The sequence below is a fragment of the Rana temporaria genome, chromosome 1 (assembly GCF_905171775.1).
Source record: "Rana temporaria chromosome 1, aRanTem1.1, whole genome shotgun sequence".
NCBI lineage: Eukaryota > Metazoa > Chordata > Amphibia > Anura > Ranidae > Rana > Rana temporaria.
Window position 1 is genome coordinate 18,940,418 of NC_053489.1, and position 17,250 is coordinate 18,957,667.

General features: G+C 42.3%; 1 protein-coding gene across 1 annotated transcript; it reads right to left on the reverse strand.

The window, feature by feature from the left end:
- Nucleotides 1-40: 40 nt before the first annotated feature.
- Nucleotides 41-9,781, reverse strand: LOC120926839 (extracellular calcium-sensing receptor-like). The gene is made up of 4 exons (XM_040337135.1): nt 9,726-9,781; nt 6,529-6,820; nt 4,053-4,292; nt 41-70 (listed from the first exon to the last, which is right to left on the reverse strand). The coding sequence occupies exons 1-4, from the start codon at nt 9,779-9,781 to the stop codon at nt 41-43; spliced, it is 618 nt and encodes a 205-aa protein (XP_040193069.1).
- Nucleotides 9,782-17,250: the final 7,469 nt, after the last annotated feature.

Genomic DNA, 17,250 nt, shown 5'->3' on the forward strand with positions numbered 1-17,250 from the left:
CACCTGGAAAATAATGTTTTGCAATGCGATCTGCGATCTTTTAGATCCTGCATATCTCAATAAAGAGAACCTGTCACAAAAAAGACATTACATAGGGGACTTTTTGTGCCCTATGTGATGAAAAAAAACTGCTGTGCCCTCTTACATCAAATGTACTTGACTTCCTTCATCACCCAACACAGTAACTTTGGTTGAAATCTACCTCCCCTATATGTATGTAAGGACAGGTACTCATATATATATATATATACATATACACACAACTCCATCTCATTATGCTGTTACATTGTGCTAATCCTACTCTAACCCTGTCTGTCCCTTCCGGGACCATTAAGACCAGACACACACTAGATCTAATGTGCTTAATATGTCACATGTCCAGTCACATGTTTAGCATGCTGCACTTTTATTAATATTAATACTATATTCCATGAACACTGGCTCATATACAGTATCTCATAAAAGTTAGTACACCCATCACATTTTTGTAAATATTTTCTTCTATCTTTTCATGTGACAACACTGAAGAAATTACACTTTGCTACAATGTTGTGTAGTGAGTGTACAGCTTGTATAACAGTGTAAATTTTCTGTCCCCTCAAAATAACTCAACACACAGCCATTAATGTCTAAACTGCTGGCAACAAAAGTGAAACTGTCCAAATTGGGCCAAATTGGGCCAAATTAGCCATTTTCCCTCCTCGGTGTCATGTGATTCAGGTGTGTTACAAGGTCTCAGGTGTGAATGGGGAGCAGGTGTGTTAAACTTGGTGTTATCGCTCTCACTCTCTCATATCGGAATTAGGTAAAATAATATATAGACTTCTTGGCTTGGTTGTTTATTTTACTCCAGTAGATGTTTTTCCTTTTTCTCTCTTTTTGTATATCTACTAAGATTATGATGCACATAAGGAATATTTGTTTTCCTTTTTTTTTTATTACATTTTAAAATTTGAATGGAAAAAAAGAATAAAGAATGAATAATTAAAAAAAAAAGAATAGAAGGGGTTCTGTACCATCTGGTAATGATTTTGAAGCCACACTCTTGAGTGGCCACATTTAGAGATCCTTTATGTGCGTATATCTTTTCCCAGTTTTCTTCTGTTAGACTAATATCTAGATCCCTTTCCCAATTCTGACATGATGCGCTGGAGAAATCAGTCATCCCCTCAAAGAGTGAGTTGTATAAGGATGAAATGATGTGTCTGTGTGGGGATTTTTTTGTGCATAGGTCTTCTAGCATTGTATGGGGTCTTTTCCAGTGTTGGGCTTACTCTTTTCTGGTCAGGAAATGTCTAATTTGCATATAGTGTCATTGAGGGATTATAAATGGGTTTATGTCTTTGTTCAAGTCGTCTCTCGATAAGGGTTTCCCATTCTTAGGCCCCGTACACACAAGAGGATACATCTGCTGAAAAATCTCAGCGGATCGGTTTCAGCGGATAGATCCCCTGGTGTGTACGTTCCAGCGGATATTTACCGCGGATATTTCCGATTTCCAGCAGATAAAAATTTGTAGACATGCTTACAAATCTATCCGCTGGAATCGGCACCAGCGGATCGATCCGGTGGTCTGTACAGATTTACCGGATCGATCCGTCCGAACCCATCCCTCGCATGCCTCATAATGATTCGACGCATGCGTGGATATCCTTATATGACAGTGTCGCGCACGTCGCCGCGTCATCATCGCGGTGACGGCGCGACACGTCACCGAGATGGGAATTCGGCGCGGATTTAGATCCGATGGTGTGTACACTCCATCGGATTAAAATCCGCAGAGGATTTATCCGCGGATACGGTCCGGCGGACCGTATCCGCAGATCAATCCTATCGTGTGTACCAGGCCTCAAAGAAGTGTTTGGCAAGGATTTCCTTGTGTGGCCAGTATTGTTTCTCAGGGGTGTGAGAGGACTAGACCATGGAGATGTTTTATTGATCTTGAAGGTGTTATGAAAGATATCTAGTGTGGGACCTACAAGTGGGTGTGCTCTGATAATTTTTGGGTGATGTTTAGGGTGAATCCAAGGAAGAGACTTAATTGCTTGTGGGAACTGTATTTGTTCTAACGATACCCATAGCCAGATTCACGTAGGCGGGTGCAACGTTAGGCAGGCGTAGCATATGGCATATACAATACGCCGCCGTAAGTTAGAGAGGCAAGTGCTGTATTCACAAAGCACTTGCCTCCTAAGTTACGGCAGCGTAGCGTAAATGGGCCGGCCTAAGCGCACCTAATTCAAATGTGGAACAGGGGGCGTGTTTTATGTAAATGACTGGTGACCCAACATGATTGACGTTTTTAATGAACGGCACATGCGCCGTCCGTGGACATATCCCAGTGTGCATTGCTCCAAAGTACGCATTTTTGACGTGAACGTAAATTACATCAAGCCCGATTCGCGTACGACTTACGCAAATGACGTAAAAAGATAGGCCTGTTCCGAAGTCCATACCTTGCATGGGATGCGCCACCTAGGGAGCAGCTTTATCTTTACGCCGGCGTATCTCTAACGTAAACGGTGTAATTAATTGCGACGGGCGCACGTACGTTCGTGAATCGGCGTATCTAGTCATTTGCATATTCTACGCCAAACTCAACAGAAGCGCCACCTAGCGGCCAGCGTAAATATGCACCCTAAGATACGGCGGCGTAGGAGACTCCTACGCCGCTCGTATCTTAGCCTAATTTAAGCGTATCTGGTTTCCAGAATACGCTTAAATTTGCGACGGCGTAGATTCAGAGTTACGACGGTGTATCTACTGATACGCCGGCGTAAACCTACCTGAATCCACCTACCAGTCTTTAATTTTTTGGTGGATGTTCCAGTCTACTATTCGTGCCATAAAAGCTGCTTGGTGCTATTCCACCTTTATTTTTGGGTAAGGTTAGTCTTGTATAATTAATTTTAGTTTTTTTGCCCCTCCAGACAAAGGTAGAACATGCCCTACGGAAAGAGGCAAAGAATGATGCTGGTAAATTGATGGGGATTGTCTGAATGGCATACAACAATCGGGGTAAAATTGTCATCTTTATTAGGGAGGCTCTTCCAAACCATGAGACGTTTAAGGAATTTCATCTCTTTAAGTCTTCATGTGTTTCTTTCAGTATGGGTAAGTAATTTAATTTAAAAAGGTTGTCCAAATTAGAGGGAATTTCAATTCCTAGGTATGTTATATTATGTTTGGCCCAGGTGAATGGGAAATTCTTCTTATATAATTCTACTGAGCTTGAGGATACTGTGAAGTTTAAAGAGTTAGATTATGTGTGATTTTCTTTTTAAATTTGAAAGTAGGTGGAAGTGGTCCAGGTCTCGAAGAAGATTAGGTATGGAGATATGGGGTCCTGATAAGAAAAGAAGCATATCATCAGCAAAGGTTGCAATTTTATATGTATTGTTATATATTTATTGGATTTGCCTTTCATAAATAACCCCCATTGTGTTCCAGTACTGAACTGATCGAGTATAGAAATATACGAGTAAACTTTTATTGGACGCTCTCACCTTATACTTTAGTGTGTGTGGATTTATTTCAGATTTTTTGTTATTTATTTTTAAAGAGAAATCCATGTCATGTAATGCTTGAGCCAAAATGTAGACTGCAACATACACTCTACAGGAGGTTTTCTCATCAGAATAATATAAATCAAGTGGAAGTTTCCCCAAACTGCAGTCCCTAAGAGGTAATCTAGTTGTGTGTGGAATAAGGAAATTTTTCATTTGGTTTTTTGAAAAGCATTGAAATTCAGATATGAGAATATCCTCCATCAGGGGGTCATTTTTGCATCTGGATGGATAAATACTATAAAAATATTCCAGCAATCCCTTTATGTAGAGATTGGGGAATGTAAACGCCAAGCTGCAGTTACTGAGAATGAAAAACATTTCGCTCATTGACCAAGAATCTGGTAAAATAAAAGTTTTCTCTGTGTAATAAGGGACATTATTATACAAAAACTTGTAATATGTCAGACTAAATGAGCCACAAATAATAAGAACTTCTGTGGTTGAAATCCGCAGCTCTGGAGGAATTTTATTATAATTCTTTACAGACACCAGAATCTTGAATTCAATACAAATTCCATGATCAGATAAATGTTTGCTGAGTTGTCGGATCTCCCTCTCTCCGTATTCATCATCAGATGTAAGTATCCCGACCCAGTTCCACTTCAACCTTTCCAGTAACTTTGCTATGGCCACATATTGCATCTCATCATCCGGAACTGTCCGGAAAAAGTTTGGATACATCTTTCTATCACTCAGCAAAGTATCTCTGGCTCCATAACTAATCTAGAAAGGAAGAAAAGTGTAATTAATGTGGAACGCTTAATATCCAAATGGACAGAAGAAAACCTTAGAAATGTTTTAAATGCTTTTTAGAGAGCAACAAACATATTGTCTGAGCTGTCTATAATAGATGTATAAGCAGATTGTAGTGGTGCTTTTATTTCACCAGACTGATCAGATAAAGATACAAGAGAAAATGTATTATTTCATAAATGATTAGAATCTGCAATGAAAGCTGATAATATGGCATTAAAGGGGGAATTTATTAAAACTGGAGCAGCCAGAATCTGGAGCAACCAATCAGCCTCTATCTTCAGCTTGTTTAGTTAAGCTTTGAAGATGAAATATGGAAACTGATTGGTTGTCATACACAACTGCCCAGATTCTGGCTGATCCAGTTTTGATAAATTCCCTCTAAGGCCGCGTACACCCGGTCGTTCCAAACCGATGAGAATGGTCCGACGGGCCATTTCCATCGGTTCACCACTGAAGTGGCCTGATGGTCTGATGTGAGTACACACCATCGTTCCAAAAACCGATCGGGTCAGAACGCGGTGACGTCAAACACACGACGTGCTGAATAAAACAAAGTTCAATGCTTCCAACCATGCGTCGACTTGATTCTGAGCATGCGCAGGTTTTGAACCAATGCTTTCTGTACTAACCATCGGTTTGGACCGATCGGGCAGCGGGCCATCGGTTCGATTTTAAAGCATGTTTTAAAATTTTGGACCGAAGGACAGCAGACCGATGGGCTATACACACGGTCGGTTTGGACCGATGATACTGAACCTCGGTCCATTCTCATCGGCTTTGTCCGAACCTAAGGGTTCTTCCTTCTGTAATCCCACCTAGGGGTCTCCTGATCATCATCTGATTTTGGCTTTAGCTGGAGGTGGACAACCAAGTATAAACACAATTACCAGCTCAGCCCCTGAACCTGTATATCCTTTATGGACCAGTTGAATGTTTACATTTCCACTATGGGTCTGTCTATTGAACCAGAACTCTAATTTCTTCAGATAACAAATCTGTGATATACTTTTTATACTGTGTATATATATATATATATATATATATATATATATATATATATATATATATATATATATATATATATATATATATATATATATATATATATATATATATATATATATATATATATATATATATATATATATCAGTTTTTGAGCTAAAAAGTCAAAATTGTTTTGCAAAAAATATTGTATTACAGTTATAGACAAAACAAAAATAAAACACACTTCCATCTACTTTGATCGATCTTCTCAATACCTTCCTCGCACTGTGTACAAACATTGTATCAATCCCCAAAAACAACTTTGACAGCAACTACAGTACATATAAGATTCAGACCTACAAGGCTTGATACTCTATATACTGTATACAGTATACATGATAGAATTATGCAGTGATTCTACATTTACAATATATCAATAACATCACCATGTGCTCAGTAATCTCCCCGACTGTTCAATGGAATATAAAATAATACAATAATTCAATAACAAAACAAACTTGTGTTAAAAGTCTGCTTTCAATTATATGTGAGTTTCAAGATCTACCAATAGATAGTTCTTCTCTCCACAACCCTGGCCCGGTGGTTGTGGGGGTCTGCAGGCGGGAGGCTTTTAAAAACAAAGGGACCCCCTATGTGAATGAGTAAGAGGGACATAACACTCCTACTTATTGACAAAAAAAGTAACCTATAGATAAAGACACACAAATGTTTGACAAGTCTTTTAGAAAAAAAAAAAAAAAAAAAAAGAAAAGCTCCTCATTGTAAATGCATCCTTATTTATGATGTCTGCCGCCTGAGAAATTGTCAACACTAAAAACCCAACAGACCCGGTACACTTGACAGGAAAGGGATGGGGATAGCAATGACACCATTGACCAAGTATGACCATGACCAGGGATTATAGGTCATGTAAGCCAATGATATTGGTGACTTTGGTGGTTTCTAGCTTCCTGAAATATTACTTTTATAAATGATCATCGGGGGGCTGAATGGGCAACAGTTCAGGCATTTTTCAAATGTCATAACTGCCAAAGATTGGACTGAACCATTGGCCCATCCCTACACAGCACTGCCTTCTTTTTTTGGAACAACTTTATACTTTACCACCAAGGTTATTTGCACCCTTTTGACCCACCTCACCATAAGACGACTCGCTGTCCTAACCTTACATAATATAGGAAATTCATCTTTTCTTACCTGGGTGTAACCATATAGATTCAGCAGCTGGGCCATTTGTAGAGTGGTGTCAGAATTGAGATCTCCAATGAAACCAGCCAGGGCACCCCGCTCCATACAGGAATAATTTGGAGCTTCCTTTGTATGTCCAGACAATATCTGTAGAACGTCTTTTATAGCTTTATTCACATGTCCACAAGAATCATACACATGATATCCCAGAGTTATGTTGGGAAGAATATCTGGACTGCGGTTTATCTCATCAATAGCAAATATAAAAGCCAGGAGATGTCTGTATTCTCTGTGGTAAACCCTGCAGAAAATGGAGATTTTTGCATTGGTCTACAGGACAAGGATTCAAGCAGAAATTATCTATGGCAAAATGTATAACACATTTCAACTAGAGATCTATGGTGGGATTGGTGGCCGTGTGCATTGCTGCATGAAACATATAATGAAATTCAATCGTTCCTGAATTTATAAAGTTATAGCCATGGTTGGCAATTTATGAGGCATGCATTTTAACCTGCCTAGCGGTATTCCCGAGTGTGGCGAGGTGAGATTTTTGTTCTACTATCGGTATCCCTGAGCCAAACTCGGGATTGCCTTGCTGGATGCTGGAAAAGGTTACTTACCCTTTCCCTGGGATCCAGCGATGTATTTCCGCAGTGCACAGCGGCCAGATGTTCCGCCCGATGCACTGTGTTCCCCTGATCTCCGTTCCCTGCGACGTTACGATGCACGGGAGCGGAGATCGGTGCCAAATTCAAAAAAGTAAATAGACACAATACATACAGTATACTGTAATCTTATAGAGTACAGTACTGTATGTAAAAAAAAAAATACACATCCCCTTTGTCCCTAGTGGTCTGCCCAGTGTCCTGCATGTACTTTTATACAATAAAAACTGTTCTTTCTGCCTGCAAACTGTAGATTGTCCATAGCAACCAAAAACTGTCCCTTTATGTCAAAAATGGTTTTAGAGCAGCTAGAAAACAGTGATAATTCATTATAATCACTTGCAGAATTGAGCGATAGCGATTTGTGGGGAAATTTGTCATAAAAAAAATAAAAGTATTGATAGCGACAATTTTGCAACTGAGCAAATTTCAGTGTTTTCGATTTGATTACATTATTGAATAATTTTTATTATGATTATATTATTATTTGTAATAATTATTTATAGTTATTTATTATATTATAATTTATGATTTTGTTTTTCAAACTTTATCATACCCGAGATGTCTACTAGACTCTTGTTTGGACAGATTTAAGTAATTTATTCCGAAGAATTACAGGCCTACAATGTAAAACGCCAAATTTCCTTGCAAAATAATGGTACCGCATTCAGCACCTAAAATCTAAAATAATCATACCGCCAGGGAGGTTAAAGTACCACAATAACATTATATAGTATTTCTGTGAGGGGAATCTCTTTTATGGAGCCCCAGATAGCAGTAAAAACCTGACAGGGATTCTTTATCCTTCCCAACTCTATTCAAAAGTAAAAAAAATAAAGATATGGAGTCATTAAGGGCCAAACTCATTCAAGGTCCCATTCACAGTTGTGTATTGTGGTAATAATTCACACCTTAACACATAACAATACATGGCAAAGCACCTTCTCTATGGGCAGTGCAATGCAGTGTCATTCATTGTAAATTGTACCCCAATTCATTGTAACTCTAAGCTGTGCTGCCTTATTAAAAAAGGGGTCTTGCATGTTTTTTCATCTACTGTGTTACATTGGCAGCTATTCGTAATGAATGAATGTGACTATTAACACCCGGCAATAGAATGGGCCATACGTGGGTTTTCATGAACACATTGAAGGATATACTTTGATTTCATGTAAATGCCGTGTAACAGACTGAATGAGTCCTGCACATTATCACACATCTCTCCTAAATACACAGCTCTGTAGATCAGATTGGAAGATTTACAATTCATATTTCACTTACGCTGCACACATGAGATTTTTAATAAGACTTCCTTCCAAACTCCACCGTGACACTACAGAATGTACAGAGAATATCCCTCCTATAATGATGTCTCCATCCTGAGAATACTTGTACTCAAATGTATAATTCCTCATAGTCATATCACAGCGGTGAGCAGAGTTCTGGGTGTCAGGTGTGCAGGGGGTCACACACAAAGACAACAACCACAATATTCTAAGTGGATAACTGAAGACAATATGGCAGAGTCTCTGATAGACTCCAATGAGTTCTTCCTCTTCTCCCGACCTCATCATCACTGACAGCAGCCCAGGATCCTGACACTGACTTCATGGCTCAGCTGAAGGCTGTGAGAGTGTCAGGTTTATAAAGAATAATTCTGTTATTTATTACTATAGACTGGAATATGAATCTGCTTATAGAGTAGGAAAAAAAGGCCAAACATAAAATACACAGAATCCATCTTTATCAGCACTGTAGAAAGTAAAGGTTGCAAAAATATCATTATGACATATTGTACATGAAACAGTAAAAAATTAGAAGTTTGATGGCCAAGAATGCCATGTTTATTATTAATATTCATATTCATATTCATATTATTATTATTGTTATTATTATTGTTATTATTATTTTTATTATTATTATTATTATTTTGTATAAATACAGGTGTAGGGATGAGGTTCAGCAGTTACCATAGATTTGTGGGGAATCTCTGGGATTCATAAAGTTTGTGAATCACAAACTTTTGGCCGAAAAGTTTGCAGGTTCACCACCAACATAGAGAACATCCTCTAATGTGGTACACAAGGATGAAGGAATAGATGACCTATCATATCGATGGATGGGTGGGGTCACAGCAGCTTTATTATCAGTGTTGATAGGGACAGTTGAAACTTCTGTGTAGAGAGAGATTATTATTATTATTGTTTTATTTATTTTTTCAATTGGTACATGTCCCCCATGGCAGTGCATACATTTGAATATTAGCATGTTACTGCCAGTCTGCTCTTTAGGCTGCCTTTTGTTTGAAGACTTCCACTGGATTGTTTGAAATACTAAGTGCAAGAACAGTGTGCACCTAATCCACCGCCCATCATTCACCAAACCCCCTATCCCAACTGATAAGATAAAAGTTAGGCATACATCAGTTAGGCTTATTATCCCCAATTAAAACTCTCTTGCTGGGGGGCGTGGTTACCGCGCAGCTGAATGGACGCCTAACTCAGGAGCTCCGCTTCAGCGTCGGGGAAACTAGCACACCGAGGCACCGTGGGCTGATCAAAATCACCCGATCGACCACCCATCAACCCGCACATCGCCCAGGGATGACCAAGAAACTGAAAAATGCCGTTCAACCGGCGAAATTGGAGGATTTCTTCTCCCCCAGGCCTAGCAGCGTGTCTCAAGATGGCGCCGGCCACGTCTCTCCGGCCTCCGCCGGAGGATCTTCTATATCCACGCCAAGCCCGGGACCGAGAGATGGGACACAACGCCGCTCTCCGGAGGCCTCGACTCCCCTCTCCTGCAGCCCAGTGAAATATAAACCGCGACTGTCGGCCGGATCCCAGGTCAGTGTATCACAGGGCTCAATGGAGGACACACGTGAGCTCTCAGCTCCCATCAATACCTTCCCCACTTCCAACCTACCTGTATCTGACACTACCCTAAGGGATATGCTGGTCTCCCTGCGCAGCTCCCTCCATGCTGACATGATGGACTGCATGAGGAGCTTTAAAACAGAAATGGGGGAGCTGGGCGGCAGAGTAGATCATGTAGAGAAAAAAATGGGGGACTATGCGGCCTCATATAACTCCCTAGTTGACTCTCACAATGATCAAGAGGATGAGGTGGCATGGCTCAGAGCGAAGGTCGCAGACCTCGAAGACAGATCTCGCAGGAACAATATTAAATTGCGGGGTGTCCCAGAAACTGTCCTACCCGCTCAACTCCAACAATATGCCCGTGAGCTTATGGGGACGTTCCTACCCTCCACGCCTGCCTCAGAGTTAGTGGTGGACCGGATACACCGCTTGCCCAAGCCTGCTCACCTCCCTGAAAATATACCCAGAGATGTGCTGATGCGGGTACATTTCTACCATGTCAAAGACCAATTCATGCTAGCGTTCCGCAAGAACTCTCAGGTATCTGACCGCTTCCCTAACCTGCAGGTATATGCGGATCTCTCGCAGCACACTATGCAAAGACGCAGGTCCCTTTTACCTGTCACAAAAGCACTCCGCAACCACAACATCATTTACAAATGGGGCCAGCCGACCAAACTTATTATAACCAAAGAGGGTGTCTCTAGCGTGATCATGACCTTGGAAGAGGGGCTCGCCCTTCTTCGCAAATGGGACATCCTGCCCGAACATCCCCCTGGCGAAGCAGCTTCCTCCTCTGCGCCCAGAGCCCAGACCCAAGACGAGTGGTCGCTGGTGACACGTAAGCGCAACAACAAAAAGAAATCATGAAAGCCCCGTGCCTCGGCAATTTTGTATTAATGCTGTTTTTCATCTGATTCCCTGACTTTTCTGGAGCTCCATCCTTCCACGAACTTCCCCTCCTTACAATATGTGCAGCTACTCTGCATCCAGATCCCGGCTGGGATCTCCCTTTTTATTCGCAATACTTTAAGTTTGTGTTATAACCCCCCTGTTTTTGGTTCTCAAAACCTATCTTCCTTTCTTCCCTTCCCCTGAGATGGACACCGTCCTCTTCTCACCGAAGACATCCTGCTCACCGTGCACTTTCGCCGCCTGGACTCAGCTGCTTTGGATCCCCAGACATGCCACCAAGAGGTACTGTTATCACTTCTTTTCTATGCTCAAGTATGGCCCTGACAATAACCTCCTTTAATGTACGTGGTCTGAACCACCCTGTCAAAAGGGCTTCAGTATGGAAGGAGGCCCTGAAACTGCGCTCAGATGTCCTCTGCCTCCAGGAAACTCACCTGGAGGCGGCTGGTGCACCTCCCTTCCACCATGCCAAATTCCCACACGACTTTTTGGCATCCGCCCCTAAAAAGCAGAAAGGGGTTGCCATTGCCATCAGGGACTCTGTGAACTTCTCCCTGCAGGACTCCCTGATAGACCCTGATGGCAGATTCCTGGTACTAGTTGGAACCCTTAACAACAAACTGTACACACTAGTCAACTTGTACGCACCCAACACTCATCAACTCCGCTTCCTGAGGAAACTTTTTTGCAAAATCAACAAGATCAGGAGGGGAGCTCTGATAATGTGCGGAGACTACAATCTGACGGTTGACTTCGAGATGGACTCCAACTCCCGATCTAAACGCCACCAGCCTGCCTTACGCGCTCTACTACACGCTGAGAATGTGTTTGATGTCTGGAGGTGCCAACACGCAAGTGAGAGAGACTATTCCTTCCACTCCTCCAGACATAACTCCTACTCAGGCATAGACTTGATTTTAGTAGATAAGATTGTACTACAGAGGGTGTCCTCGTCCGCCATCCACGACATTACGTGGTCAGACCATGCTCCAGTGTCGGTGGTGATGGACGGAGGGGCCCCAGTCTCCTCCCCCTTTATCTGGAGGGCAGATTCCTATTTGCTTCAGCAACCTTCACATGTAGCTCACTTATCCTCTCATCTGGAAGAATTCTTCACTGTTAATGCGGGATCTGTTGCTAACCCTTTCTCCATTTGGTGTGCCCATAAGGCCTACATTAGGGGTATAATGATACAACTTAGTGCCCGGGCAAGGAAGCAGAGAGCACAAGAACTAGACTCCATCCTTACCAAAATTGCCTCACTTGAACCACTAAACAAGCAGACTCCTGATGTCTCGATAGCTACTCAGTTATACAATTTGCGCGTTGACCTCAGGAGACTGCTACTTGAACGCTATGACAAACACGTCCAATCCCTCAAATTGTCCCACTACGCGTCCGGCAACCGGGCAGGCAAACTCCTGGCACAACGACTAAAAAGTCGCAGAATTAAAGCCAACATCCCCTTCCTAGTTAAACAGATAGATGGCAGCAAACTGGGGGCCAAATATGCCCCGAGTTTGGCCAATCTATTTATGGCCAAATGGGAGGAGGATGTCGTCGGTGTCAGTACTAGGCCCCATATTCGGTTATGGGCGCGGTACATAGACGACATCCTCCTCCTTTGGACAGGGTCTGAGGATGAACTATCTACCTTTATGACATTCCTCAATACCAACAATAGGGGGATCATACTTAAATATGAGGCCAGTAAGGACAGAATTAATTTCTTGGATCTAACTATTTCTGTAGATCAAGATGGTTTCACCACTGCCACCTATTTTAAAAGCACGGACAGGAATGCCTTCATTCCAAGTGACAGTTGTCATCATGCCACTTGGCTTAAAGCTGTGCCTAAAAGACAATTCCTCCGTTTGAAAAGGAACTGCAGTAAACATAGTGTTTTTCTTGATCAGGCTGGGGTTCTAACAGAACGCTTTGTTGAAAAGGGTTATGATCGAAATTCTTTGATTGACACATTGGATCTGGTGACCAAAACCAACCGCGAGGATTTACTTTGTGTTAAACCCCGAGACGATCAAGGGGGTAATTATAGAACCCCTTTTGTCACCGATTATTGTTGCCAACATGCCAGTGTTAAACACATCATCAGTAAACACTGGCATGTACTTAAGAGTGACAAAATCTTGGGTGCCATACTACCTGATAGACCCCGGGTCATCTTCAGGGGTTCGACATCCTTGAAGGATAAGTTGGCACCCAATGTTTTGGACCCACCCAGGATCCCTTCTATGTTTTTATCGGGCCTGGTGGGTTTTTTTAAATGTGGCAAATGTAATGTTTGTGCTGTCAATCGCCAAATCTCTAAGAAAACGATCAGCTTTGGATCTAGACATACAAACAAAAGGTTTCCTATCGAAACATTCATTACCTGCTCTACTGTGGGAGTGGTGTATCTACTCCAATGTCCATGTGGACTCCAGTATGTGGGAAGGACCAAACGTCCCCTCCATATAAGGTTGAATGAACATCTCACAAACATTTGTAACGGTTTCCCAAATCATTCTGTGTCCAAACACTATTTGTTGGCTCATAATAAGGATCCCACGGGCACAATTTTTTTGGGAATTGAAAAGTTTCAGGCACACTGGAGAGGGAGTGACCTCGTGAGGAGCATCTCACAGTCAGAGATGATGTGGATTCACCAATTAAAATGTTATGAACCTCACGGTATGAACATAGAGGTAGATGTCAATTGTTTTATTGATAACGCTTAGGTGCATGATGTCTTCCTTTATCGATAATTGTTTTAGGTGTTTTTAATTTGATAATTTTTTTAAGAATTTTTTTTAAGAATTTTTAATAACACAATTATGCGTTTGTTTTGCCCTTTATTAATACAGCATAATTTGTGCAGTTTTTTAATTAGGTCATTATTCGCAAACTTTTGATCCCTACACGTTTGCTTGTGTCATGTCTGTTTTGTGGCTGCATATATGACACTATTTTTGTGATAATTACTAATGACCATAATCAATTGTGTTGGTGCGATTCGGTTTGCTGAGTGGGCATCAGTTTAGAGGATATATATATGTCTTTTTTTGTCAATAACCTGATGTGTATGATATCCTCTTTAATTTTAATCTCTATTTTAATTTATATATTTTTTGATTATTTTTGAATGTGATGTTGTTTTTGGGTCAGCCAATTGGACACCAGTCTCAGATGATATATAATTAATTTTTTTAATTTCTTTTCTTTGTTCATCAGACATGTCTTTTGAACCTTGTTCAATACAAATTTTTTTTTTTTTTTTTTTTTTTTTTCTCTATGGTTCCTTCGATAGGATCGTCTTAGGTTCCTGTTGTTGGTTATACATAATTTGTTATCAGTCTGGGAGCATATGCTGCAACCACGTTTGTTTCCCTGACTTTTGCCCTCAAGCAAGATGGTGGACGGACGATCTTCAGAGACTGCTGTCCAGTTGACTCTCCGCCCACTTTACGTTTATATGCGGTGACGCAGAACGTCTCCTCATTCCCGTGACCACGTCTAGAGCAGACGAAACGTTGGGAGGCGACGTGCTGACGTCACCGCAATCTGAGGATCCGTTCTGACACGCCGGCCGGCTTTTCTCATACCCTGCTGTTATTTTTATACCTAATTGTAAGTGTTACTACTCTATTTTATTAAATATCGCTACGGTATTACGCTATGTGAGTCTTTCTTCCTCCTCTCACATATTCTACCTGCTGCATCTCCTGTTCCAACATTGGCTGAGACGTCCCATCGCTGCCTACTGTGTTTTATCCCCTATGCTCTGACTGATCCTGATGGATCAGTGGCTCTGGTAAGGGTCAGTGTGTGTACTGGTGGTGGTTTGTTTATGTTCACACTGTCTATTACCAGTCACTGGGGATACATGTTTATGATCATCATACACGGATTTACACTATAAGAGTTTTTTTTCCTTTTTATTTGGTCGTTTCACTGATCGATTGGTGACCCCTGGAGGGATTGTACTTATAGAGAGGATCCTCTCCAGCATACCCAGTGAATCCAGCTTGACTTGGTCCGTTAGGATCTTTCTTTGCGGTAAGGGTCAGCAAGTCGTATCTTTTTATTGGAATCAGACTCCACGTAACCTGAATCACATTGGGGTGTCACGCTCCGAATTTGTTCTTCACATGGACTTTCATTAATGATTTTCCTCACTTTTGTATATCACACCACCTTGATAGACATTGTGTTTATACAGCCTTCTGTCCTTTGAAGGCCTTCACTTCATTTTTTTCAGCGCTACTCCATTTTTTTGTAGCAAACTATACAACCCTCAAGACATAGCAAATTCTTTTGCGGAGTATTACTCCACCCTGTATAATCTCCGAGAGGACCCCTCCACGCCCCAACCGGTAGAGGAGGCAATTCGCTCCTTTCTGGCTGACCTAGCACTGCCCACTCTGTCCCGCACCCAGCTGGATTCTCTTAATGCTCCGATCACGGAACCCGAAATTAAACGAGCAATCAAAACCACCCCCATAGGGAAGTCCCCGGGGCCAGATGGACTCCCTAATTGCTACTATAAGACCTTTGGCTCTCTCCTAGCTCCCGCACTGGGTAAGGTATTTTCTGAAGCAATGCTCTCTGCTTCGTTCCCGAGCGAAATGCTCAAAGCTTTTATTGTAACTATCCCAAAGCCGGGAAAAACACCTACTACGCCTGCGAATTTTCGACCTATCTCCCTATTAAACACGGATGTGAAATTATATGCCAAAATACTAGCGTCCAGACTGCTCCCACTCCTACCATCTCTGGTGAAACCAGACCAGACAGGGTTCACCTCAGGCAGACAATCATCAGATGTGACCAGAAGAGTGATAGACCTGGTTCACCATGCGGGGACCTCTCGGACGCCTTCTCTGCTCCTTTCCTTGGATGCAGAGAAGGCGTTCGACAGGGTTCACTGGGGATATATGTCCCAGGTACTGGAGAAATTTGGGTTCTCCGGCCCCATTTTGACAGCAATTCTGGCACTGTATTCCTCTCCTTGCGCACAGGTGTATACCTCAGGTATGCTTTCCTCCACTTTCAAAATCTCCAACGGCACTAGGCAGGGGTGTCCCCTGTCCCCCTCCATATTCAACCTACTTGTAGAACCCCTAGCAGAAAAAATTAGAGCCCACGCTGATATCCCGGGGTTTGTGTTAGCTGGCAGGTCCCACAATATAAGTCTGTTTGCGGACGACATTATTCTCTTTTTAACCTCACCCACCTCTTCTCTGTCCCAAGCACACAGTGTTCTCGCAGAATTTAGCCGTATATCCTACTATAAAATTAACTACACCAAATCTTTCATACTGGGTCTCAATCTCTCTCCCCACCTCCAATCCCGCCTACAGGCCTCCTTCCCATACTCCTGGGCTGTGTCCAGTATACAATACCTGGGGATCCAAATCACAGCAGACTCAGCGAAACTGGCTGATATTAACTACATCCCTCTGATAGACAAAATTGCCAAGGAGGCAGCTCGCCTAGCCAAGGTCGAACTGACGTGGTCGGAACGCTTGGCCTCCTTTAAAATGTTGCTCCTTCCCCAAATCTTATACATCTTTCGTACACTCCCTATCCCACTGAAATGCAACCACCTTAGATCCTTGAACGGCATTCTTAATCGCTACATATGGGGTTCCAAGCGGCCTAGGTGCGCAAGGGCCCTGCTGATTAGACATAGGTCGGTAGGGGGCATGGGCTTGATTGACATTAAGGACTACCACCGAGCAGCTATTCTTACCCAGATTAGACGTTGGATATCCCCTACCCCCGACATCCTTTGGTGTGGCATAGAAAAAGCCCTTAGCCCAACCAAGGATCTCCTCAGTACATTGATACTTGACACCTGGAGACCTCTCCCATTACGGCAACTCCTGTTAACTTTCCAGGCCTCCATATTAGCCTGGAGAGAACTATGTGCCTTGGCACATACATCCTCCAGCACCATTTCTGTGCCAATCCCTATTGACACCCTATCAGATGCGGTACCGTACACCACCTTCTCCAACTGGGCCGTTAAAGGCATCACTTGGCTGGATGACTTATATTGCCACAATACGCTCAAATCATTTGAAACGCTCGCCGCGGCACACGGCCTGCAGCAAAATGACAGCTTTAAACATACGCAGGCCTCCCATTTTCTCTCTGCAATCCCGTAGGGTACTGATTCAGGATGCTGTATGGCAATTTTACACTAAAACGACCCCTCCCTCTAAAGGAATCTCCCTTTTCTATAATTTGTTCCAGGATAAACTACT